Source organism: Dermacentor albipictus, chromosome 4 (assembly GCF_038994185.2).
Source record: "Dermacentor albipictus isolate Rhodes 1998 colony chromosome 4, USDA_Dalb.pri_finalv2, whole genome shotgun sequence".
Taxonomy (NCBI): domain Eukaryota; kingdom Metazoa; phylum Arthropoda; class Arachnida; order Ixodida; family Ixodidae; genus Dermacentor; species Dermacentor albipictus.
The window spans coordinates 124942152-124969098 of record NC_091824.1 but is presented as its reverse complement, the minus strand read 5'-3'; the positions used below and the strand labels follow the sequence as shown (position 1 = coordinate 124969098).

The window sequence follows — 26947 nt, the reverse complement described above, 5'->3', positions numbered from 1 at the left end:
GCAATGAGTTCAGGTCAATCCGAGAAGAACGCTATAGCTTGCGACCGCCCTTGGGAAGTCTTAAGATTGTGCTACAGACAGCGACCTAAGGAAAAGTATAGAGAGACAACCGAGAGCCCGCCGTTGACTCACGTTCAATCAGAAAGCACGCCCGGACGATACTCGAGGGATGGAATGAAGTTAACAGCTAGTTGATAAATACTTCTTCTGCGGCGTATTTGAAGTTCGTTCTCTCCTGATCCTTCTCTGTACATGCTACCTGTAATCAACAGATTACCGCGTTGGATGCCGTTCTGCAGGGTGACTCAGGAGGCCCGCTGGTTGTGAGCGACCCGGTGCGCGACCGGTTCTCAGTGGTCGGCGTTACGTCGTTCGGCGTGCGCTGCGGTGACGCCCGCTTTCCGGGAGTTTACACGCGCGTGGCCGCCTACCTGCCCTGGATACGCGGAAAGATGGTGGAACACCAGTGAGTACATCGAGGAACAGCGAGGGGAGCAGAGAAATTTGTGTATGTACAGTATCTAATACAGTTGAAGCAACGTTCGTGAAAATGATGTTTGAATAGACGCGGTATATATGAGACGTCGGAGTGTGGGAGTGTCATTTCGCAAAGAAGACGCACGACTGGTTATGCGTAGAGAAAGAGGGAGAAAACGTCTTTACAAAGAGCAAGAGGATGTTTTTGCAAGGCAGTTTTGAATGCGCCGACTGGTCTTATCGGAACACGGATTTTCTGATATGAAATTGCATTAGTGGTGATAGGGTGGGTAGAATTAAGTTCATTCGTCATTGAAACCCGGGACCTATTTTAGAAGGTCTTAAGGTGTGTGTGTGTGTGTGTGTGTGTTTCAAGAAGTACGACCACCGACAGCGGTGTGCCTCCTGCAGCGCCTTCTCCAACACTCGTGCACATACGAAGTGGCAACCCAACTGGTCGCCGCTTAAGCGTTCCCGCTTAAGTTGCACATGCGCGTGCTGGCTCGTGGCGTGCGTGTTCTTGACCTTGTGTGCGACTGGCTTTTCGGGAAAGCTTCCTCGGCGACCTCGCCGTCCGCCTCTTACCGACGCAGGTTGCAGTGCGCGCATGATGGATTGCTCTGTCGACTGCACACCGTGGGCATATCGCTAGCGGAACTGCGCAGTGTTTGCGCCTTCACTGGCACCACGTTTGTCTTGTACGCGCGCGTTTTAGAGACGGAAGCCGATTTTCTGCGAGGTCCGGAATGAAATGTGACCGATTCTTTCGAAGAGGCTGGTGTCGTCACGGTGCTTGCTTCTGTAAACAGTTGCAGCTGGGTGGTACTGTCACGGTCGAATAAGATATTCCTCTAGGACAGCTCGGATCAACTCCACCTTTTCTTTCCTAAAAGAAAAAAGAAGAATGCTACAGGCAAAAAAGTAATAAAAATTAAAATAAAGATCACTGGCTGGATGACAGCAATGATTCTGTTTTCCGTGAATCGCTGTGACATGTGACAGGTTCGAATAAAATTTTGTGTTCTTGTGTGTTAGTGGCACTAATAGAAAACTATATAATTAGAAGTAAATAATATCGCTAGAGCTTAAAGAATATACTGCACCCTTTAGTGTATCGTTGCTTCAGGAACCTCTGTTTTTTCGTGGTGAAGAAAAGGCCGCCGGGGCAACAATAAGGCGTAAGAACCTCAGTGTTTGTGGGCGTGCCGCCGTAATCACGTCTCAGCCGTCGTGGTGGCGTAGTGGAAATGACGTTGCGCTACTAAGGCCGAGGGCGCGGGATCGAATCCCGGCCTCGGCGGCCGCATTTAGATGTGGGCGAAATGCAGAAATTCCTGTGTACCATGCATTGGGTGCACGTTAAAGAACCCCTGGTGGCCAAAATTAACCTGGAACCTCCTATACAGCGGCGTGCCTCCTAATTAAATCGTGCTTTTGGCACGTAAAACCCCAGAACGTATTTAATTTTTTTTAGCCACATCTCGGTCGCAATACTTACGCAAGCCGTACATGTTGATGACGCTGTAATGACGCATGCTTAGTGAGCGCAACGTCTGACAAGCCTCTACATCCATTTGGGACAGCGTCGACAAAGGCACAGAACGATCCAAATGCAACGACTTTCAAGAAGGGAGATTGTGGAAGATGGTCTCGTTTACGGTAATTTGCCAGATCTCTTGGAGAAGAAGGCGAAAAGGACGTTAGGGCCTGCCCTCCCCCCCTTTCTTGTTTCTTTCTTTTTTTTTCTTTGAAAAGGGCATTCTGTGTGAACGCTTCTTAAGACGGGGTGCGCTAGGAAATATTATGGCACTGTATATCACTATAAGAAAACTTTCGCCAGACATTCACTGGCTGCTAGTAAACCACGTATTATCGGACAACACATACGCTGCTAAACACCTCTCATGCGACTTGGAGACTTTTCTTTTTTGTGTATTCAAAGTCGGTGCACGGAAACGTTTGCATGTTAACTCAGATGTTATTTGGTAAATCAGATATGCGGCTTAACACATGCAACAGACGTTCGTATGAAACAAACATATCCATTATATTCTAATTCATAAATTAACAGCCTCAAAACTCTACTTGATGATAACTTAAAAGTTGTGCAAAAACAAAGAACTAAAACAACAACAACAACAAAAGCATCGTAACGTGTAGGCACCTATAGGGTAACAAAAAGGTAACGTCCGGCAATGTACTATATTCATGGTTTATCGAAAATGACTTTACGAACATCGTGGTAATGGATTGTCGCTGAAAGATACTGACATTTTGATTGAACTTATTTACACACAATGACAATTTGAAGTGCAGTACCTTTTGACAAAAGAACAGCTAGGGTGTCCCTCAGGAACGAAATAGACACTAGAAAAGTCTATCAACTTAGAGGAGGAGGAAACAAGTTTAGTTTGACAACTAATGTATTCTAAAACCTTTAAAATTACATTGCGCATGTGCGTGCAGAACACTGCTTCATTACCAGTGATATGCGGCACATGCTATATGAACAACTTCTTGTTTTTCAGATAGCCCAGAAATTTGAAGCCTACGACGCGTCCTTTTACCATGGACTCTTTTTGCGGTGGTTTGTACCAGCCGGTGGGACGCCTTTTGCGCTGTTTAACAACGGAAAGTGAATGTCAGAACAGGCTGTTAGTTATCAGTGACGGGTTCCACTTCAACGGTGAATCTGCATCGTTTCCTGATTGCTCTAGCAAGTGCCATACAAGCTGTGCGTATAGTACGCTTTTCCTTGGTACATATGTTGTTTTTATTGTGCAACTCGTCGCAGGTCCTCGGCGGCTATGACGCTGTTGTGCTGTGCATGATGTTAGGGCTGCGAATCTTGGCCGTGGCGGCCGCATTCAGATCGAGGCGGAATGGCATACCTTTAAACTTTCCCGAATTTTTTTGCAAAGGCCAGAAATTTGAGCCCGTGCTACAACTTTACGAATGTTTCGTAAAGTTTTATGAAAAGGAAGTTCTGTTCGCGAAAGTGTTAAAACCTCTTTAAAGATGAAGCTGCTTAAGTTAAAAAAAATGGTAGACGACCATAATCTCTGACTTCGCTGTCTCTTATAGTGGCACTCCCACTTTGGCGTTGGTGTTCTTCAGGCTAACTTTAGGCGAACGCAACGCAGGAATGAACTGGGAGGCAACTGTTTTCCATTAGTTTGCCAGTTAAATATCATGCCGCCTTGTGTATGACGTCATTAGCGACGCCATTAGTGACGTCATTACTCCGCTTTTTACTTCCGGGTTTCCAGGAATTTCGCCAAATTCGTGCTCACGTGGCGGGTCTCTAAAATGCACGATTCTGTGCTTTGGTGCGTGGTAATCACTGATTTCTAATTCTCATTATTCCGCTCACTTCAGCAGCACAACTTGTAACTAAACTTATGCTCTGATATTATAAATTTAATGAAACCCATGAATTTGGTACTGTACAATTCTTCTTCTATTTTTTTCATGATTCATATTTAATTTCGTCCCGGTCGTCTCAGTGATTTCCGATTAATTCTAATTATTCCGTACACTTCAGCAGCACAACTTGTAACTAAACATAAGCTCTGATATTACTATAATGAAACCCGTGAATTTAGCACTGCACTATTCTTCTTCTATTTTTTTCCTCATTTATCTTGAATTTATTCCCCTGTTGCCTCAGGACGGGAACCGGAAGTGCTGCGCAAGAAACAACAGTGTCACTCGATTCTCGTGCCACTAAAGAAAACACGCCAAACAAGAAAATGCGATGGTAACTGCGCCGCCTTCTTGTGGCAACGCAAGGCGCCAGATGATATAGGAAGTGCATGCTTCTATATAGCAAGTTTAATCAGAAATGTTCCTTAAGCAGGCGAAATTGGCAGCAGCAACGTCGCTGGAAAAGTCTCTGTTACCTAACAAAAGTGTGTTGCTCGTAAGCATTTGCTGATAAGCAACAGTTTGCTTCTGCTAGCGTTTGCTTCTGCAATGAGGATGGAAAGGAAGGGAAGAAAGGTAGAAAGGTCAACCAAACGCACGTCCGGTTCGCTACCCTACACAGGGGAAGGGATCTAATGGAAGAAAACAAAGGAGAGGGAGGGAAGAAGGTACCATCGGCGTGAGTACGTGCGGATGTCCATAACTTCACGCCTATAATCGGTGACCGAGGCCAGTCGCTTTCATGAAACGCAGCAGTGCCAGCGTCGCTTTGTAAGCCTGCGACGCGTGGGGCCATGGTCCGAGAATCTTAGTCTGTGAAATTGGTTTGTTATCTAATTGGTTTAAGACCCCCTGAAGAACGTCGCGTTCGCTGTCACAGAGATTACAAAAAACACAACACGTGCTCGATCGTCTCTTCACAGTTGCACGAGTCACAAATCGGTGTGTCCGACATTCCAATAAGGAATGAATAGGCTTCTACTCATTCTACTCCTACTAAAAGTTACTTCTGCAAAATATTGCTACTGCTAGCAAGCTGAGTCTAAATGTAAATCATGGTTAATAAAGCGAGCATGGGTCTCACACGGAAGATGTGCGCTCAGGGCAAACTATCTCTTCTCCTGCTCGCGGGAGTATTCTCACGAATTTTAATGTTCGCTGCTTGGCAGGTATGTGCAACAATATCCGTACGCCGAGTTTTGGGCGCACGTTAGAAGAACCCCAGCAGGTTCAAGTTAACCTGGAGCCCTCTACTATACTATGTCCTTCATAAAGTGACCGAATGCACACTGCATTTTCGGGACGTTAAATTCCACATTTTGATTTTCTTTTTCTTGCGGTCCATTGCGGGCCCAAGAACCAGTTCGCAGAATGACCTGTTGCAGGCGACGTTTGTGATTCAGTAGCAACGATAAACGCTCCGACAGAAGGTTCTTCTTATATCTTTCTCCGTGATTCGCGAGCATCACTTTCCGCCGGCGGCGGCTGCCATATTACGATAGAGGCAGAATGCAAAGCCGCTCGTATACCGAGGTGTGGATGCACGTAATATCCCGATCACACGGCGCACGTTCGATCAGGATCAATTAAGATTGGAATCAAAAGTGTGCGTGTGTGTGTGTGACGCCGGTATGAAAAAAAAAAAAGAAAGCTCCAGCCGGTCAAATTTTATCCCCATCTCCCCTACTGCGGCATTTCTTACAACCACTGTGTAGCTATGAGGTATAAAACCCACTACTTGACTTCACGGCTGCTTGACGAGTAATGTTTCTAAAGAAGCAAGCAATTTATTTCGACAGGCTTTGCTATTACAGGCTTGGACGACGCATTCGGTTCGATGAAGACTGGGACTTTACTGGTTACATTTTGTGTGCAAAAGTGGACGTGCACAACGTCCTTGGTGGTTTTTGCAGCGCTGACATGCATCTTCCTCGACGCGCCGCACATTGTTGGTTTGACTGCTACAATCTTTCTTTGGAATTTACATCTTTTCAACTACTTCTACAACTGAATCGTAGTGCCTTACACCAACCTTTCAACTTAGGAGATGTGCACAAAGTGGGCCTGGCTAAATCTACTGCCAATTCACCTACCAAGGTCATCTGGGAATGGCGCGACTTACATCTGCGGTAACCTGGCACATTCTCATGAGCATATGACATATCTGTAAGAGTGACACAGCCATCAGTTCACAAGGAAACGAAGGAAAGAAAACGTCAGTGGTTGTGAACGCTGCATGGTAGCATTGGGCAATGCGTCAAAGTGTGAGATGCCAGACGTCGAATTTTAGAACAATGTTATATAAACGAATGTCTTTGAACTGTACGTCAGAATGGATAGTGCTGTTCAGTGGCTTCGTTAACTGCTTCTGAATTTTCACCGGTGTTTCATCGAAACTTCTGATGTCCCAGGATACTCACTAAGTGCATTAGAACGTTGCTGGCTTCAACCTTACAAATGTAGTGCTCCTTAAGATAACTGATTAAACAATTACTTTGTGGATTTTATATAATTGACGAGTTCATGAGCTATTACAGCGCAATCTTTGACTAACGCCGGCACGAAAAATGTGTTGACGTAAAAGTGACATTTTTGTTTTGTTTCTACTGCACTGTTTTTTAACAATCTCTCAAAGTCTCAGTTGGAACATCTGGTATATGTTGACCCAGTACAAGATCGGGCTGCGTGCATAACGCTTCAGGATTGCGAGATTGGCACCGAGGCTGGAGTGGTGACGCAGCGGGTTTATTTACAGGGGGCGCCCTCGGCGGGGCATTTAGACGAGCCTCGGCTGGATCCAGTCGAGGTACTTGGCGACTCGCGTGTAGACTCCCGGATAGCCGGGTTCCGCACAGCGGCGCCCGAACGATGTGATGCCGATGATGGTGAACCGCTGTTGCTCGTCCAGCAGCATTAGCGGTCCGCCGGAGTCGCCCTGCACAGAGATAATGTCATTAGAACTGCCGGGCACAACAGCGTTGCATGTGAATCGGTGTGCGCTGCTCTGCCGACACTGCATGATTTACCCTGACTATCTGTATCTGCAAGTCAACGCATACTTCATGCGTGTCAGTGAGCGCCCACGTGATTGCCTTCAATACGTTCGAGGTTGAAATATTTTGGCTGCTGTTCTTGGTCCTCTCAATAGCCAATCGCCCTCAGGGCACGTTACATTGGGCACTGGCGTCCTTATTGCAAATCTATAGTTTTCAGCTTACTCATGCATTACTTGGTTTTTTAATGAGGGCTTGAACTCTAGGCTGTGCGATAGGCTGTTCCGTTATGTGCTTCAACCTCTTCCATCTGCACTCATCGTCACGCATCTTGTTCCTCTTTGTTTCCTTCTTTCACATCCCCCGATGCGCAGTAGCTGACTAGCGGAATGTGCTTCAGCTCGGCCACCCTGCCGTTCTTGTCAAGCGTTTTCTGTATAAGCATAGAGGGAAAAAAAGAAGCTTCACATAACACTGCAAACCAACTCATCGGAAGCCTGCAAGGTGGTGAAAGGGGCATAAAATGCTAAATTGTCATCCACCCGACTTAAACACGAAGCTATCTAGCTTCGTGTTTAAGTCGTACGGGTTTCTCAGACCCGTACAGGTTTCTCACAAAGCTTCGCATGCAGTTGAAGTAAGCTTCGTCTTTGTCCGAGTATCCGGGTTTCCTTTGTAGCGTCGTGATTAACTCTGGGGCATGACAGTTTTCCCTTCCATCAAGCTCCGCCTAGTTTATTTCACGAGTGAATTGCCTAGGAAAGAAAGTTTCGTGGCGCACCCATTTGCTATTTTACTGCTTGCTACACTGCGGCAGATACCTGGGTTGCGACGAGTAGCCGAAGAGATCCTAGAGCCGTCAGTCATTGATTTCGTTCCGAACGATGGGGTTATGTCTGGCTTGCGAAAGAAAAAATATATGGGCACTGGAAGCCGCAATCCGAGTGTCCTTGCTTTTACTTAAGGCGTTATGGTTATCGTTATGATAAAGTCGAGTCCCTGAAAGGCCGTAGTTAATTACGCCGACGTGTGCTTGTCGATCAGTGTGTCTTACTGCAGTAGCCCCATCAACAACTCAGCAGGATGCTTCTATAACACGTCTAACGACGTGTTTCACATTCAATGACAACATGACCCGAAGTCGCGATACACATTTTGAATCAGATTCTTGTGACCGTAATCACAAACGCACATAGTCCAGCATTTAGTCATAGAATACTTTAGTCTATTTACTCGCCGGCGTTTCATCCCATTTTGAGCGAGACAACACGATTTCTATGCGTCTTTTTTCGTTAAGATGGTGCGCAAAGAAGCGCGGTTGTTCAAAGGCGGTCAACATCCTCGTCAGCGGCACTGGCGACGAAGCACGCTGACCAAGGCGCACTCGCCGCGCATGCTACGAACAAGGTCGACGCTAAGCATGAATAGTAGCGTTCTCCATTTATGGCGTGTATATATAGACCCCTGCTTACCCCTGCTTCAGGTGTTCTATCAATCCGTTATATTGAAGAAAGTGCATGGTTTCACCCTCTTTTGTGTTGTCAGTATATCATTGCCTTTCGTTCATTTCGTTGCATGTTATTCGTAAGATATGTTCTCTTCACAACCGGTTGGGTGACAGCACGTGTTGAGCAGTTGAGTACACAGTTCAGCTCCAGAACACGCCAAGCGTACGGGGCACACAGTAACAATAAAAGCAGCTGTGTTTCTATTTAAAACAAATCCTGAAAGTTAGGAACCTTTGTCGACACATTAGTGGGCCAACATTCTCTACAAATAAACGAGGGCGCCAGTAATCAAGCCACGTTTACCATGCCGTTGGCGTCACTGCGTTCTTTGCTGACAAGACGCCGATTCAATTAAGGGGCGATACCGCTTTTAGCTTACAGCGTACTTTCGTTATCTAGGGAATGTTGGTAGGTGACTGCTACGGTGGTTATACGCATATCGTGCACATGGCGAGATATACGCACCCTGCAGGCATCCTTGTCGCCTTTCAGGCTGCCCGCGCAGAGGTAGTGGTCCGTGAAAGTGATGCTTGTGCGCTTGAAGGACTCCTTGCAGGTGTCCAGCGTCTGGATCGGGATGCGGGTGTCCTGCAGCGAGGCGCTCGACGGGCCGCCGTAGTAGAGCTCGCCCCAACCCGCGATGTTGGCGCTGCGGCTCTCGTACTGGTCGTCGCGCAGGGAGCCGTACGGCAGGCAGATGAGCGCTATGTCCTTGTTCAGGGGCACCGGCCTCCGTAGCGTGAGCACGGCCACGTCGTTCAGGTAGGTGCGCGGGTTGAACTGCGCGTGGCGCTCGATGCGCACCACCGGCTCGTCCACCGGGTTGGCGCCGTCGTCGTTGCTCAGGTAGTCGTGCTCGCCCAGCCGCGCCACGAACGCGTCCGGAGTGAGCGACCGGTTGCCGCTGAAGGTGCAGTGCGCCGCCGTGAGCACGTGCCGGGGCGTGACGAGCGCGCCGCCGCACAGCGGGGACCGGACGCCGTTGCCGTGCACGTCGATGAACAGCAGCGCCTGCGTGCGCGCCGTAAGGCTCTCGTTACGTCAGGCGACATTTCACAGGACAGTGATTGCATCGCTAAACCCATTGTCGTGGCACAGGTGATTCACCGTGTAGCATATGCTTTATGAAACACTACATAAATATCCGTAGTCTTGCAAACTGAATGGCAAGGGGCCTTACGGGTTCCGGTAGTTTACGTACAGTCACGAATAAAAGTTTGAGGACTGCAGGTGTAGCAGCAAAGTTGAATTGCTGCACCTCCTCGTACCTGTTCTCTCTCGCCGCTTTTTTCACCCCCGCTGCGCGCCGCGTTCGCTCATCGTTCGCTGTGCTCGTTCGCTCGGTTACGCCTGGAACGCCGACGTTCGCCGCAGGGACGGGCCACTAAGAGCTGCGCTCTAAAATGATAGAATTAGGGCTCTGTGTGCTTGGTCATGTCTGGAAGGAGGACTAACGATAAATATAATGTCGCCCATTGCAGCACATGATAAGCCAAGGGATCGCTAGTCTCTGCTAAGTGCAGAAACAGTGTGCTGGCGGAGAGGAGAATATTAAATGACTTATTGTTTCTGCTGCCCCGCAGGAAGCACAGTGGGTACTGAGTGCCCGCCCCTGTCGGTGCAACCGTTCAGAAACCATGGCACACTTTACCAGTAGTCATGCGGCTGGCTTTAATGCAATGGTGTCGTTACGGTTGCCACACGTTCGTCCACTCGAACAGAACATTATAAATAAATAGGGAAAGGCGGAAATGTTACAGATTCCATTCTCATAAATGGGCAGTCCGCTGCAACGAGCTGCGAAGGAGTTGGAATATTTATTCACTCTGGCAAGGACAATCGCATAAACGCAGGGTTTAGGAATTAAACGGAGCTATAGGTACGGATATAAAAGTATGCCCATCCGCTGGTACTGGATGCGTTTGGTTTAGTCTTCGTTCTCCTTAATCGATTGTATCTCGCGCCCTGCGGTGACGAAGAGCGTAACAATAAGACTAACGCGCCACGTGGGCGCCTCTTTTAACTGTGCGTCGTCACAGCAGCTCATTACTGGCGAGCCGACAGGTACAGGCTTTGGGATCAAGACACTTACAATCCAGGGCCATGCTCCCAGGTTGGACTCCCTGCCTCCCACGATGCGGACCAAGGCGCTGCTGGCTACGCCGCAATCTGCAAAGAGAACATGCCTCGCTCAACCATCGCCCAAGAGCTCACGGCAATTGCCGCTGTCGCTTCCGAGTGCTATAAAAGAAGCCTTTAGATATATATGCGTTTAATGAGACAGATGCAAACAAGATAACGAAAAGACCGCTGCTTACTCGTGATGAAGCGAAGTAAGAAAATGTCTTCGAGTTATTCCTTAAACTGCCTTCCTGATGTCATTCTGACTACCATGACCTGCTCGTTTGGCTACCTTTATCTTTATTTGTGTTTATTAAAGCCGTCTTTAAAAAACACGCCCTGCTTTGCTGCATGCGTGTGTCAGGTTTGTGCGGACAACAAAGAGGAAAGCAAAATAAACGGGACCCGGCGAATTTCATTTCCGTTCTCCTTTTGTTCACGAAGTTATCATGCACTCCAAGACAAAGTTAAAATCGTTACGCTTTGAATATAACCGACACAAATTCAACCAAACGATCGCAAGTATGGATGGTGCAACTCCGGTATAGCAACGTGCAAAATAATAGTCCTTACGTGCAGCTCGCCGCAATTGGTTTCTTAATTACAGGCTTTAGTCTACGTCTTGAAGCCAGCTACCTCGTCTGGTTATGTTGAGCAATTACTGCGGCTGCTCACTGCACTATGAGCAAACCGGAGCGGATAGCCGCTGCGCAATAAATACGCCCCTTTTGAAGCTTCTCGTATGCTTGAACTAAAAGGCTCGTGGCCACACCTACTGAAAGAGCCACATGGACGCCCATGCATGAAAGATGACTCCGCGGCGCCACTGTGCCAACATCAAGCGGTTGTGTTCCTGCGACATTTCAAGGACGAGATCTTTCCGGCGTGGCTCAGACGGAGGGGATAATCGCTAATGCATCGGCGCTGTCCGCGCCCATTTCTTATTGCTCGCACGAGGAAGTTCGTCAAGTGCGTGGCGCCGCACGTGAAAACAAAGTGCTGTCCTGCTCGATCGGAGACCTCTCGTGTAAAGCCTACGCACAAATAACTGTTCGAGGAAAAAAAAATTCAGCGTGGTAACGGATGCCAGAAGAGCGCTACGTATACACGTCATGGAATCGCTCATGTAGGAATCGTGGATTTGCCCACTGGGCGACCTTTTGCTGCACTTCTACAACGGTTGTAATGAGGCAGGAAGTGACCAGTGCTTTATACGAGTACTGCGCTTCGTAGATTTGGAAGCTGCAGTGCGGGAGAATCTGAAATCGGGAACTGGTGACAGAAAAGGGCGTTCGCTAGCGCTGTCTTGTAGGCGGTGTACAGTGTCGTGCCAAATTAACAATGACGTAGCTCACCAATGCCCGAACAAGGGAAGCAGGCACTTATTGAAACGGCTGTACTACAGTTATCGAAATATGCAGTAGACTTCCGTCAAGAATAACTTGCATGGACCGTGAAAACCTGTTCGTCTTATCAGAAGTTCGCTTTACCAGAAGTAATCAATAGAAAATAGTATACGCTATTCCTGCTTCGCCCAAGTATACAACACCCAAAATAATGGATGAAAGAGCACTAACAGCAAAAGGGCAGGCGTTAATACAATCATTCATTGGATTTACATGACAGAAGGTGTCACTTTATGCGCTCTTACTTAATCCTGTTTTTGCTGGCCCTGCGTATCTATGTGTTGTAACAAAAGCTGACATTTCATCTACCCTGGTCAAGAACCCTAGAATGCCCTTATACCAAAAAAAAAAGAAACGAAATACACAAAACTATTCAGGGTGCTATAAGGTGCATCAGTAGCTGGTTCTCGTAGCTGCTTGGCACGGTCCTTCAATCATCAATTATAAATTTGTGTTACGCTGAGTGACTTCTTTTTTGCATGGGTGTATGAGAAATAACCAAATGTTCGCGCATTGTTCATTATATCAGAAAGTCACATTCACGACTCCTCATAAGTGCTTAGGTGCCCTTGGATCTTTTGTGAGTGTAATACTGATTTGTTGTTTAGGGGTTTTATTTTGTTCTATTGACTCAGAGGGTGTAGGCAGTAGACAGGTTTATTATGCCGAGCTCAGAATTAGGCCGTATGCATGAGCGTGTTTTCTTACCACTTTTCATTTTAAATATTTGCTCGCTAAGTTGCCGAAACGCTACTACTTTAACTACGCCTGTACTTGACACTCGCGGTAATGGTCGAGGCGAGTAGGTATAACAGTCAGTGGCGTAGCTAGGTCGTCTGGCACCCGGGGCCCTTAGCTCTTCTGTCACCCCCCCCCCCCCCCCCCCGGGTGTAGTTGAGGAAGGCGAGGATGTCGACAATTTTCGGGTGTCTTCAGACGTATATGACACCCTCCCCCCCCCCCCCCCCCCTGATGGCCCCGTGCACCCGGGGCCCACGGCCCCCCGGCCCCCCCTGTTGCTACGCCACTGATAACAGTTGAATCAATAATGAAATGTGCTGCTGTGATAGTCCAACTACTACCTTCTTTCTTCCTTTTCCTCGTTCAATCCCCTTTTCCGCTTCCCCAGTGCAGGGTAACCTACCGGGCTCAGCCTGATTAACCTCCCTACCTTTCCCTTATGACTTATCTCTTTCTCTCTCTCCCCACTGAATTACTACTACTAAATAATCTTTCTTTAATAACATTTTATTGTCTTTTTTGGTACGAATGTAGTCTCCTTTCCCGAAATAAAATAACGTGATCAAGTTGTTTGAACTTTTCTTGATGTGTAATAACGCTTGGGCTCTGTGGGGTTAATGTTTTGTTCGAGTTACGTGAATGAATAAATGAAAATTTATTTACTAATAAATGGGGAGGGCGCAAGTTTTCTGTCAGAGGAGAGATAGGGACGTTACCGGGCTGAACCTCGTTCACTGATTCTGTAAAATAGCCGGTAGATGCACACTGATGGTTACGTCACTGCCGACGCTTCTATCCCGGCACTTAAGCAGCTCGAGCGTAGCTCCTCATTGCAATACGAGTTTTGTGTGCTCTGGTTGGGCTCAGTCACAAGGTGACGCCACCAGCGCTGCTGTTTACGCCTATGTCATTGTGTCATTCCAGTATTCCGTAAATGATTGTAGGTTATGCGAAAACGCTTAAATACCTCTCTGTTGATAAAACGAATGCGCGGGATACGCACCTTCCGTGCCCCAAATCTTTTGTGGCCGCGGTCGCTCAGCGGGAGGTTGCCGTGGGCGGCCGCCCTGTGGCCGCCTGAATCCTCCTCCTCCGCCACCACCTCCAGGAAAGAAGGGCCGCCGACTGGGCTGCAGCGGCCGACCCAGACCCGGGAAAGTATGTTGTGGTACCTGAGGTAACTGCCAGCCGTACACGTCGCAGTCAGACGCGCGAAGTGTACTTTAAGGAAGGCCACAAAACACGGCACACAGCAGCCGCATTGACTCTGCCACTTCTTAGTGCGCACTCTTTGTCAGCGATAGCAGTGGAAGCAATTTACGCAGCTTAAGTAACTACCGTTACGTTAGCGAAATGAGGTGGGTTTCAATGGAGGATGTACGAGCGGCATGTTTGTTTGCTGTCAGAAGTTATAGCACTATAGTAGAACCTCAGATTGCGTGTGGACAACAAACACACAAAAATATTTTAGAGACGGAGTTCGCAAAGCCTTTTGCCTGTAATTGTATTTAATTGCGGTTGTGGTTGTTTAAGTGGGTGCACGTGGCGATGCTAGTACGCAAGCATGACCCACGATGTCTACTGTAGAGGTGGTGTCAAGTACTCAACCTACATCTTTTCTTTCGTGCACATTCATATTAGTTTAATGATGAAACTGCCCAGCGTGCGAGCGAGCCAGTTAATGAATGAATTAGTAAAAGAACGCCTTAAAAAGAAGGAACCGCGTACGTTTCCCGTGGAAGTATACCTGCTGGGGGAAGAAGTTGCCGAATCCGTTTCCCCCGAAACCGTTTCCTCCAAATCCGTTTCCGCCGAAGCCACTATTGAAGCCTCCGCCAAATCCTCCACCTCCTCCTCCTCCTCCACCACCTCCGCCACTCTGAGGGCAGCACACGAGCGACTGACGCCGGAGGAAGCCGCACAGTGAGCGTCGTGCCAGGAACTCGTCGTCGAACAGGAAGCGGCACTCCTGGTAAGGCACGCAGCGGCCCGACACGCCCAGCGGCGACTGACAGTAGCCGCCTGGAGACGGCAGCTCGTTAGCCGGGAACACCACTGCGAGAAACCGCCATGCACCTGTCAGGAACATTGGAGAGTTCCAGACGAACAGCAATATCGTATTAGAATGGAAGATACGGGGTTCATCTGGGGGTAGAGACAATGACCCAGTTTGTGCTCGAGAAGGAGTAGGGAACGCTGGAGTGCTCAGGGACAGGGTGACGCTTGTCACCATCCCCAAAACAAAGATGCCGCGTCCCAACATCTGCAGTGTACGCACGCTGAGAGTAAATGTGCGCTCACTTGAGGGCGTTTCCTATTGGCTGACGCCACCTGTATCTTGCATAGAGTTTCCTACAGAAGGTACTATATAGCGGGTGCTCTGGCGCTGCGATATAGTTCAACTAATATGGGAATGATGGTGAGCACCTGAACTTGTCTTGTCTTCGTACCTGTGGCTTCATACGTTCAGAGGCGTTATTTATTACATTTTATCGTTCTAAATTTGCAAGCAATACTGAACAACGAGAAGAAGCTGCTGGGCACATGCATAATAATTGTGATTTATTCCGTTCATAGGGAAATATTTCGTTGTAGATGATCGACTTGCAAGGCCACAAAGCCGTCCGAAGTCAAAAAGACAAAGTTTAGGAAAATCCCCGAGCTATCCATCATAGGCAGTTTATTTTCTTCCTCTGTGATCATTGCCACGCCGGGTGAAAGGGAATACAAGCAGATGCTGTTTAAGATAGCGCTAGAGTGCCCTCCAATAATTGTTGTAGGAAGCTATATGTTGCACTCCGGTGTCTGTGCCTTGCAATGTAAAACTGAGTGTATAGTGGTCATTCTGAGGCATCAGGACTCTAACTCAAACTCAGACATACAGTATAAAAGCAACCTTGTCAGTTAGCACCGCTGCTCAGAGTACGGGCGAAGCCCCACGCAAGCGTATTTGTGAGGGAAGAAGGTGCAGACGTTCTCTTGCCGTCTTTTCTTTTCGTTGCCTGGATTTCTTCGAGATGATAAATCATCATCTGGTCGAGTCTTCGACTCTGTTTATGTATAGGTCGTCGTCCCCCTAATGGTCATTAGTCAAAACTGTCTAGAAACAGCTTTCGATTTGCATCACAAGTGCTTTGGAACTCCGCATCGCGGACAACGTAAGTATACGCAAGGATACGTACGTAAGCGCTTCTCGGGAGTCTCCTCCGTGGTCGCCTCGTCATTTGCGGCCAGCGCGGTGGCCAACAGGCCTATCGATAGGAGCACGCACAGTCGCATGATGCCGCCGTCACCGCTGCTGCTACTGCGAGAAAAGAAGAAACCGCCGCTGCGTCATGTCCGCTTGCACGCGCGCGCGGCGAGATTTCCGCTGGAGGAACAGCTCGAGAAGGCGACGAGACTCCGCTACCAGGAATGACGCGTCCACATATGTCCAATCCGAAATTATTACGGGCTAAAACATAACATTTGCGAGGTGTACTAGTTAGAATGCACTCTATCTGACACGGTGACAGTTGAAATTGTTTAATGAACGATGGATGCCAGGAATTGAGCGCCGAGGCCGAGTTTATGTGGATGGTATTTCTGTCAATGTGATTATTTGAATATTAGAAGCTCCCCAAAGACATTCTTACGTTATCCACCCGAATTTATAGGAACTTTTGGTAGCTGTCGTAATCTTGTATTAATAAGGTCTATTATCTGTTTACGCTGCACACTAACGTAATAGTCATATGCAGGACGCATTTGAGACGTATTCCCGGCGTCAAGTCGTCTGTATTGCAAATCATGATAACCGAGCTGTCTTCACGGCCGCTTACCACTTGCGCCGGAAACTACGTAGATTGTGCTTTGACCGGAATTCCACTGTTAGTGACAAATGAAAGGGCGTACTCAAACACTGCCTCCCGATGGCACATGTAATAGAAACCGAGAATTAGAAGCGAATGCGGACTGAATAAATGTTGGATATTTATTGAAATATGTTCAACTGGTGCGGTTATTTACGGCGGCCTTGCAAATATGGCACGGAAGATTTTTAAAAGCGAATACCGCGAGGTTACAATGTGGTTACTTTTCTTCGTCATCGGCGTCCGCTAAAATAAGGGTTAACTAATATTCGTTTGGCTCATACATGGAAACACTATCGCAGCAATACACCACTCACGGCCTTACGGCCAGCCTGCAGGATGTGAAACCGCTTCACCTTCGCAAGCGGCATTGCACATTGAGCATGCAACTGGGCGAATGTAGCTCAGCAAATAGAAGCTGTTATGCTGAATTGTGAATACGGGCTCATTGTTGCAGCAGCTTTAAACCTCACCTAGAAAAACCGGGAACGTTTCTTCTTTCGCCGAGCAAAATGATTTCTACGCCTGCTCTCATGCATTTTCAAGTAGCTCCTGTTGCGAGGCTTCCTTTTAACTGCTTGACATTTTCGAATCAGCAGTGCGCACACAATCTAAATTTGCATATTTAAGGCTGCGGGCAGCGCAACTTACGCCGCAATCGCGCTTGGCGTCGCAACAGCGAGGCTTCTCGGTTTCGCGGTTGCCGCTAATTTTGCCGCGGCTATTCTCGCTCCTTCGAAGCATTCAGCATGGACCATGGCATCCCTGGGAGGAACGCAATAGGGAGCGGGGCCGTGCCCGGAACGCTCTTGACCTGGACGTCATCGCGCCTTCGTGATGTGCACTCGCTGAAAATACACCGCCCCGGCAGCGCCGAAAGGGAAACAACGCCACGGCCGCGCGTAGCGCAGCGCCGATTACACACCCGAGAGGCGAGTATAGACGCACGACACGAGTTCAAGTACGTGTAGTCAGTCGTTAATTAAAGCGTGCCCCGTCTACTTGCTTGTTTCGTTCAGCGTACAGCGCTAAATTTGTCCTTGAGAATACTTTACAGCGTTGATGAGATCGCTAACAGGAAAAAGCGGAGCGTTGCAACGGCTTTCCGAAGGTAAACACCTCAGGACTTGCAGATAATGATCGAAATGTTTCTTTCGTGAGAGCGAATCCCGATGCGACTCCGCGACACACTCAACATAACAGGTACTTGTTTGCACACTCATCCGACGGGCCTCGTCCGCTCGTTTGAAACATAGATTTGGCTGTGAGTTGACAGTTCTATGGAAGGGTAGAATTGTGGTTAGAGTTCACATATATGCGGATGATGCATACATTCTAAGGTCCACCTACCTCTTAGAGCCTGCTTGGAAGGAATTGGCCTGTAGTTGTCTGAGGATAAAACATCGTTTGTATTCTTCATTGGCGAAAGTCGACACCCAGCTCGTTTGAAATTAGTGTTTGGGGTTAAGTGCCTTCGCTACTAATGAAGTAGAGATTCTCCCTATCACTCCGGATGTCAAGTTTCACATTGTTGTGAAACTTAGCAGTTTTGCTTTTCATACTTGCATACTTTCAGGCATTATTACTTTTTTTCTTACGCTCATGCTGCATGGGGTGGACAGTAGCAGGGCATTTTACCTGTAGTCAGACATACGAGAGATACGTCTTCAATGCAGATGACTTGAGAATCCCTCAAAAGGTTTGTTTTACCATTTTACAGTTGGGATCTAGGGATATAATTTTGCGCTTACAGGCGTCTCAGGATATTTTTATGCATCATTTCCTGAGGAGACCTCCAGGCTCAACCGACCAAGCCTTGCTTCAATGTTCACAGTATCGCTGTTTGTCTCAATTTAGTATCGCGATCACATCGCCTGTTTTAGGCACTGAATGAAGAATTGTCACGACCCACAGCGGTTGATCAAGGTGTCACGCCGACGAGCAACCATGTGCAATCGCTCGACGCTGAACAATGGGTACTATTGTTTCACGAAAGATTGCTCGAGGTGGGACCACATGTGGTTTCCTGTGTCATGCAGGTACAGGGCGCACGGATGACTCGGTGAATGCGGTAATATATATATAGTCGCTCTTGCAGCTGCTTCGGAGAATACGCAAGGCAAACTGCGTGGGCGAGCCGTTTCAGCGGCACGGTAACTTTTCTGGTAGCTGAGTGCACAAACCCCACAGCAGCACAGCAGCGCCGGAAAGCATATTTTGTAAAACGCAAGTGGTTCAACAAACCGCAGGGGTCTGAAATAAAGGCGCTAGGTAATTTAACGTCTCTAACGCAACGCGAATTCTATTCGGAGCTTTAATGAATTCTTGAAACATAACTTGAAGCATAGCTTGAGACTCCTGAAAGGTAACGAACCTGCATAACGCTCCGCACAGTCGGTATAAACGGAGCACCCTGTTCTCCAAGCACCTGCAGGACCAGTTCTACGCTAAATTGATGAATTATAAAAAGTGATACCGATGTGCATTTTTCCAAGATAACCCTGCATTGCCAGAAGTGGCACACGTTCTAGGGCTTCCTACACTAAAAGTCAGCGTGATCACTCACCCCTGAATGGCTACAATGATAATTTTGGGCTTTGCCACGAACTGCGGTTATACTTTCACAGTTTTCTCCCGGTGAACACTTTGCTCTGTTGGGAACCAAAAACCCTTCATGCACCAAAGTGAGGCTGTTACGCGTGCACTGCACCGGGGTCTCCGTAGCTGGGCAGCTTGAAGTTTATACGGTGGCAGGCCTCACGTCTTTTCCTAGATAGCCAAACTATAGGACAGTATAATTCGTATAAAAATGGTAGAAATGAGGTTACAGTGATGTACGAACCACTCAGATGAGGTAAATTATGACCTTGCAACACGGCAGGCAACACGGCAACACGGCAGGCAAGCTCCTGCATGCACATGCATCTCAATTTCACATAGCGCTTTTAGTCTAGATGTGTCATTTGGCAAACAGAACAGAGGACGACAACGACAATGAAGCGTTGTCGCCTGAAAGCCAAATGGTGATGATGAACACCCTGTATAAAAAGAATAAGTGAAGGGCTGTACTGAACGAAATGGTAGGCATAATAAAATAATTGGCAAGCTTTACTTAGCGTGATTTTTTTCCTACCATTGTTTTGCAAACGTGCATGTAGTGACGATAAAAGTAATGCTTATGGGCAATTTGTTTCAGAATTAAAGCAGAGCAACAGCATAGTTCCCCTAGATGACATCTTTTTTTTTTTTACGAAACGTCGACATTATTCGAGCGTGCCAAGCTCTAATTGTGCTATTTACGCGATGGCTCAAATGTATGCCAGTGGTTGCGCAAGCTCGGTTACATATGTTTTTCAGGAAGTCGTTGTGAAAGCTGTTCATAATGATTTCGCACAACAAAAGTGTAATACTCATATCGATATACTACGACTGCTGCACTGAGTATAGCGTCCAGGACCGCTTCACGCGCGAGCTACCACGAGCGAGCGAAAGAGAAAATTTATATTCAAAAAAGACAGAGAAATTGGACTGCTCGTGGGCATTCTGACCCACTGCTCCTTTCCCGTGAAGGGTGAAACGAAAATGAAACGACAGGTGGTGCTGAGGGATGGAAACTGTGCGACATATGCAAAGGTATAATGTTACAAACGAGACATGTTCGCTCTCTTCCGAAGTAGCGCGTGCAGTCCCCTTACGTTCAAACAAATTCATGATTATTTTATATGTATATTCAAAGTAGGTGAAGGGAGAACGTAAGTGGAGTAAGTTAAAAGCGGGGCAATGATTAAAAGCGTACTTCGGCGATGACGCGAGTTCGGAAAGGTTCATGTTGCACGACATGAGCTTACCTTGAGGTAAGCTCTCTAACAAATGTAACTTCGATGCCTTAAATGGAGTCTTAGCTCGATGTCGTATTCAGTAAAGCAAAGGCGAAGATAAAAAGGTAAACGAATGCGCGAAATATATCTGTGAAAGTAAACGAGAATGAATGTGCAATGGTTGAACGTTCGGCAAGCTTGTGCTTCCTTTCATCGCGACCACTATACATTATGTCCTCAGTATTTCTCGCTGACTCGTGTTGATGCTAGTAATGACGTAAGCTGCATTTATAATCTTGATAAGAATCTATTGAGACGCCCATCATCATCATCATCATCATCATCATCATCATCATCATCATCATCATCATCATCATCATCATCATCATCATCATCATCATCAACAACAACAACAACAACAACAACAACAACAACAACAACAACAACAACAACAACAACAACAACAACAACAACAACAACAGCGGCTGCCCCGGAAAGGCGGTGGTCTCAGGTTCGAGTCCCGGACCAGGACGAATTTTTCTCCAACTCAGGCTTTTCTTTCGAGGAACCCGTATGGGTTTTCTTTGTAGCAGTTGCTACGAACGGGTGGATGTCTGATTATCCCTTTATCAATGGTACCATATGATGCCACACACATAAAGCTCACGCGCCATTCTGCCGTACAAATCTATTTCTGCACTCTTTCTTGCCGAAAAATATAACAGATTGGAACCACATGCCCCATCCATTGCCTGCATCCTGTGGCCTTCAAAGGCGCGATGAAAAATGTTCTGCATTTGTAGTTTGAACACGTTAGTTTATCTTTGTACTTCGAATGCTTTTTTAAAACCCTGCACTATGTGCTTTCTGTATGTGTGTGCTTTGTTTTTCTTTTGTTCTTTCTTGATTTTATCCGCAACTTTAGATCCTGTTCTTGTTCAACCATGTACCCACCCCCTCTGTAATGCCCCAAAGGCCGTGAGGGTAAATAAATAAATAAATAAATAAATAAATAAATAAATAAATAAATAAATAAATAAATGACTGGTGTACGCACCGCGCTCTAGCATGTGCGAGCAAAACTCAGGCTGCAATAAGCGAGAGAAAAAGAAGTCTATTTGAACAAAAAATAAAAATGAAAGCAATGTGCTCGACCATTTCATATCACTAGCTTTCAGCTTTCAGTGCCGTTTACCCGGCCGATCAAAGCCGAATCTCTGCGCTGCACTCTTGCTTCTCTGCGAGCGGCCTTACAAGGTGGCCTGTTTCACTGTAAGAAATCTTCAGAATCTCTGACACCCAGTCTTGCGTTAGACGGGCGGTGTAGAAAATTAGATCGTTCATATCTTGTAACCTGCTCAATTACGAGGTTTTAAAGTTGTGTAAGAGTACATATAGTTGTTTTAATTGATCAAGCGTGTTCGGCGTTTGTGCTATCGTTGCCAATAAAGCCACATAAGAAAATGATGGCAAGATCTTTTCAACGTACGGGGAAAGAAAGCACGAAAAAACGTCGGAGACAAGGCGTGCATAGTGAGTAAGTTCTCTTCTGAAGTGCCGCGCATGCTGAATTACATAGCGGTGTGCCTACACCGTGGAAATACCTTTATGTATTTACGACTGTTCCGGACATAAAACTGTTTAAATAGTTTCTTGCAATGAGACTCCACCTGAATCGCACGCCTTTTTATGTCAGCAGTGCAAAGCTTGCTGTGGGAATCGACGTATTTTAATTGGCAGAAGGTTGTCTGTCAACAAATACCATGTCCTCGCCAACAACAAATTTTAACGAAAAGGGTGAAGAAAAAAAAAGTCTCCAGTATTACAACCTGTTCAAGTTGATCGTGTGCCTATTTGGTATCGAAGCAAGAAAAAGAAAAAAAAAAAAAACGAGACGAAAATAGCAACATTGCAGCCTATAGCAACAGAGTAGTGAGTGTAGGATTTCTGCAACGTCCAGTCGACTTGGGCATGCCGCCAACTACATTTAGCCATTTCGCAACTTGAGAGAGAGAGAGAGAGAGAGAGAGAGTGCGCGCGCGCGCGCGCTTGTTTTGCCAAGGACTGCAGCAAAGGTGTGTCAAGTGCCTGCATAATTATAATTCTTTCAACTCGTGCTTTAGAATTAGCGCCACCTTCCTGCCGAATTCACGCTCGATCGTCGACGGGCCATAGGGGTTTCCAAATAAACACGTATAGCGCTTTGCTTGAAAAACTATTAACGGTGAGAAACAGAGGCTAGGCCTATGAAGCATCAAAACGCATGCATCACAGATCGGCAAGACTTTTACTAGACCCCGACAGTGAAAAGGCGACAGTGAATAGAGAAATAAACACTCCTGAAAGGAACTCAAGAATGTTAATCCTTCTCGCTCAAAGATCGCGAGCCCTGTCTTTAATAAAGTGAATTTCGAAGCCTGCTGAAACACCAACACTGACAAACAATCTTACGAAAGTAATTTGCGAGAGTCTGGTCGATGATTAAGAGAGTGCGCGGCTATTCCTGCGAGCCGTCCAGCAAGTCGAAAAGGTAAAAAATGGACAAGAAAGAAATAAACAAAGAAAGAAAGAGGTACAGGGGCTTGTCTTGGACAGCAGAATACGGCGTACGGGATGCGAAGCCGGTGTTGTTAGGCATGGACGTGACAGCTGGTGCATTTGGCCAAGTCGAGTGGCTCGAAGGTACTTAAAGTGGCACGCGGCGTTTGTCCTTATCTTCCACCTTTACGCTTTGCAGGACGCGACTATTCACCACTCCTATAGGCGTCCTTGTCGCGAATCCTAGACATTTATTTTGTCTGCGCACGTCTTTTGTTTGCGCTTGGCAGTGCATCTGATTCACCCTCCTTTTTTCAGTTGTCCTTGTCAGTGCCCGCTTCGCTTTCTGTCGTCCGTCGCAACTTTCAAGAACAATGCCGATGCGCGTTTTTCCCTTCTGTTCCTTTCATGTGGTTTTCACTGCTTCGAATATGTCATGGGCTACGTCTAGCAGCATTCAGCACGGCTTCCGCAGAGCCATCTCACGTCCTTGACTCCGGCGGTCCATGGGGGAGGGGGGTCAAGACATCGTATTTCGCAAGTAAGCGCTTCGCGTCTGCTGCCGCATTAGTCTTCTCGCCGAGAGCCGCCATGGAGGCGCGATGTAGCCAGCAACGTAGTTTATCATCGCTTCCTGGAAGGCACGCAATCGTTTTCGTTCGCCGGCGGCACGGGAACGATCTGTGCTATTACTTTACCTGGAAGGCAAGGATTGGTTGTCAACAGACCGAGGCGGCACTGATTGGCCTTATTGATGAGTGCTTGTCTGTTTCTAAGTATCTGTTTCTAAGTCATCCACGGTCGTAATGGAACCTTCGTTTTTTACGCAATAAACACGAAATCGAGCCGGATGCTCTGCAATGCATATAACACTTACGAAATCGGTGCTTGCTAAAGCGACGAAAGCAAGCAATGCTACCTGTCTGAACGAATCGAGTAATCAATAACATACTTCGCATGCGAAGTAGCGATAGTCTCGAAAGAAGATAGAACATTTTCCCCTCTTTACGCTTTGTGGCTTAATGAATTGACAAGTTAAGCCATTTCCATTTGGAACGCAGTGTATATGTCGTCGTCATCGGCGATACCTGAGGCTCTCACGAATCCATCTACGCGAAGACTACTATGGCAACTATCGCTCAATGAAGAAAACAATGTATCGCATCTGTGACGCCTATCGACATCTTAGTGTACAATAAACTTCCCCGCAGGTGAAACGTTTCCGAGATAGATCACGAAAAATGATCCAAGTTCTCAAGTACTTGAAATGCAAATTTCGCGATCTGTGTACGCACGAGGTAGAGAGAAAGCCGATGGACTAAACGACATATCTTGCTCGTAAAGGCGGATTATAGAAAAAAGGATTAAAGCATCATTACGTGCCAATTTTAATCCACATTAACTGCCAAGCTCGCTTCTACCTACTTCTAACATCGCCCTTAGTTTTTAATTCTTTTCGGAAGCAGCGGAACCAATACGGTATAATTGAAAGTATGGGTGAAAGTGCCTTCAAATTGAGGAAACACACATATCGACCAGGATTTTAGCGCGAACGACGTGATATTACTCCGATCACTGTGAAAAATGAAAACTGAGATGATCGGAGCAAAAGGGAATAGGTTTGGGCATGTTGGTTATTCATCGTGATTCAAGTAACAGACCACAGTTAGTACGACGGACAAGTCGAGACAGGACAAGCGCTAACTTTCAACAAGGATTTTATTTCGGATCCTGAGAATATATATACACCCATCCGAATCCGCAGAGAAGACGAAGGTACGCTGCCAATTCGAGCTATATATATATATATATATATATATATATATATATATATATATATATATATATATATATATATATATATATATATATATATATATATATATATATATAGCTCGAATTTGTGACGTATCGGCACGTGCCAGTTTACCTTCCTCCTCTCTGCGGATGGTGGCATATATATTCCAATAAAATCCTTGGCGCTTGTCCTGTCCCGACTTGTCCCTCGTCCTTCCTGCGCTATATTACTTGTATCGCGATCGGAGCAAGACACGATAAGGCCGCTTGTTAGGCCGATAAGGCCGTTATGAGTGGCCCACTGCGTTCATTTCAGTTTAGCGAAGGCATACGCGAACAAACAATCGCGCACTGCTGGTTGGATATATGCCTTGGATTAGTCACCAGCAGTGCGTGAATATCGAGCAGCAGAACAAGTTTGGGAAATAGAAGGTGTTCGAAGTTGTAAGAGGGATATCCGAAAAAAGAAAAGCCTTCCGCCGAGTACTAGTTTTCCATCCGAAGTCACTGACCGCGGATGCCGAACTGGTATTTAAGACAGGCAACGAACAGCACACCAACGGATGCAGGCTTCCTCCGGCGTAAGGGAGACAAAGTCTTCAGGCCCAAAACAAAACTTGTCGAACTCGTGCGCGGAGCGGACGCCGATTCGAAACACGTGAGCTCATGAGCATGTGACAAAAATTTCTTTACCTTTGCGGTGCCGAAGTCGGATCAACCACCCTTCCACACAAAAAAGCTTTCGGCGCCCAAAATCAACCGGCCGGTTCAGGAAGGCACAATCCAAACTCGTTCTCAGCACAGTGAACCGTTTCTTGTAGGCGAACTTTTCCACTGGTGCACACCACGTGAGCTTCGCGCAGGGCTTCTTTCCTCTCGATGCGAGAAGACCAAGCGCCGGCGCGTGAAAAGGGTTCACGACGCGTAGGCGTTATGTGACCGCCGCTGGTGCGTCGTACGCAGGGAAAGGGGGTAGGGGGGGGGTCACCCAGATGAAACGGGAGAGGGGATTGGGTGAACTGGTCAAGGCGCGCTCGCGGCAACTTCAACGCAACTGAGCGAGCGAGAAGTCGGCCCCAGCTAAGGCAGCCGAAAAAGAACACACCGAGTCCACTCACCCGAGGGGGGCTGGTCGCAGCAGAATGGCGACCCACCGGGGAAATCGGCCTCCGGCGGCGGATCGCGAGAGAGAGCGCGGCGGCGCTGCGCTCAAGGCCAACCGCCTTCGCCGCCGCCGCTGTGTGCGCCAGTAAACCAGCCGCTGCGCCACTCCGTAAGCGCGGGGGGTTTCCCCAAAGAGAAATTTTTTATTGCCAGAACGGGGCGACACATACACGAACACAGCCCGCCGTCGACAGACCTCCGAGAAGTCGGCATCTCCTGTAAAGGGACGACAACCGAGCACTGATCAGCAGGACACCGCGAGGAACAATAAGACCGTGGTATCACACGCACACACACACACACACACACACACACACACACACACACACACACACACACACACACACACACACGCACACACACGCACACGTACACACGCACACACGCACACACACACACACACACTCGAAGGCAAAGTTATGTCGCATTATTACCTCGTGCGCAGTTTGTCTCGTCGCTCACCTTCAGGTGGTGGCCGGAGTCGCGGCGACGCGGTTTTGGCCGACGACGACCCGGTGACCCCTAGTGGCCGGGACAGCCGGTGCGCCAGCAGCTTGAAGAGGTAGTCCGACCCGTCGCTCTCGATGGGCACCGCTCGCCAGGCGGAAAGCAGGAACTGCGCATGCGCGTCAGGCACAACCGGCATTGTGCCCAACCCCCAATATGACAGGAGAGGGACCGACACGGCGTTTTGACGTCGAAGATATTAAGAGTCAAGTGTCGGCGTTGCGTTTGTACTTCCTGTTCCTGTTCCGGTGCGTTCCGCTGATTTCGTGTAAAAACAGTCGCCTTGCAACTTGCAAAAGGTTCTACGGCGGTTGTACGGCCAAAACAACAACCTATCGATTGAAGTTGAGGATGATCAATTGAGGTTGGAAAATGTGATAGAAACAACCGGTTAACTGGCGGAAATAGGATGCCTTATGAGAAGTACTAACACTGCCTTCAAAGACGTTCGAATCAAGTGCCCTGCCACGTATCTGCGTGCGTCTATCATTGCATTGCTTTCCAATATATGTGTTTCTGGCCCAAAGCTTGCGGAAAGGCCCTTCTGCTGCTGTTGGTACACAGGTTCCATGAGTAAGGAGGCCGTGCGAAAAAAATCAC

The 26947-nt window shown here is 47.5% G+C and overlaps 2 protein-coding genes across 4 annotated transcripts in view; one reads left to right on the top strand and one right to left on the bottom strand.

Annotated features, from left to right (window-relative positions):
- The window catches only part of LOC135899546 (trypsin-4-like), a 65392-nt gene that overhangs the window by 5216 nt on the left and 33229 nt on the right, over positions 1-26947 (top strand). Inside the window, exons 5-6 of one of the 3 annotated variants that reach the window (XM_070537554.1) lie at positions 300-466; positions 5948-6602. In XM_070537554.1, the coding sequence (XP_070393655.1) occupies positions 300-466; positions 5948-5975 (195 nt within the window). In that variant the 3' untranslated portion in view covers positions 5976-6602. Of the gene's footprint in view, positions 1-299; positions 467-3005; positions 4050-5947; positions 6603-26947 lie in introns of those variants that run through there. The other 2 variants (XM_070537555.1, XM_070537553.1) reach the window with 2 other exon arrangements.
- Positions 6628-26947, bottom strand: part of LOC135899501 (transmembrane protease serine 9-like) — a 49453-nt gene continuing 29133 nt past the window's right edge. The window contains exons 8-15 of the mRNA XM_065428776.1: positions 26303-26505; positions 25795-26056; positions 15855-15976; positions 14420-14727; positions 13676-13853; positions 10497-10573; positions 8870-9415; positions 6628-6838 (exon numbers count right to left, since the gene is read on the bottom strand). Coding sequence (XP_065284848.1) covers positions 6680-6838; positions 8870-9415; positions 10497-10573; positions 13676-13853; positions 14420-14727; positions 15855-15976; positions 25795-26056; positions 26303-26505 — 1855 coding nt within the window. The 3' untranslated portion in view covers positions 6628-6679. The remainder of the gene's footprint in view (positions 6839-8869; positions 9416-10496; positions 10574-13675; positions 13854-14419; positions 14728-15854; positions 15977-25794; positions 26057-26302; positions 26506-26947) is intronic.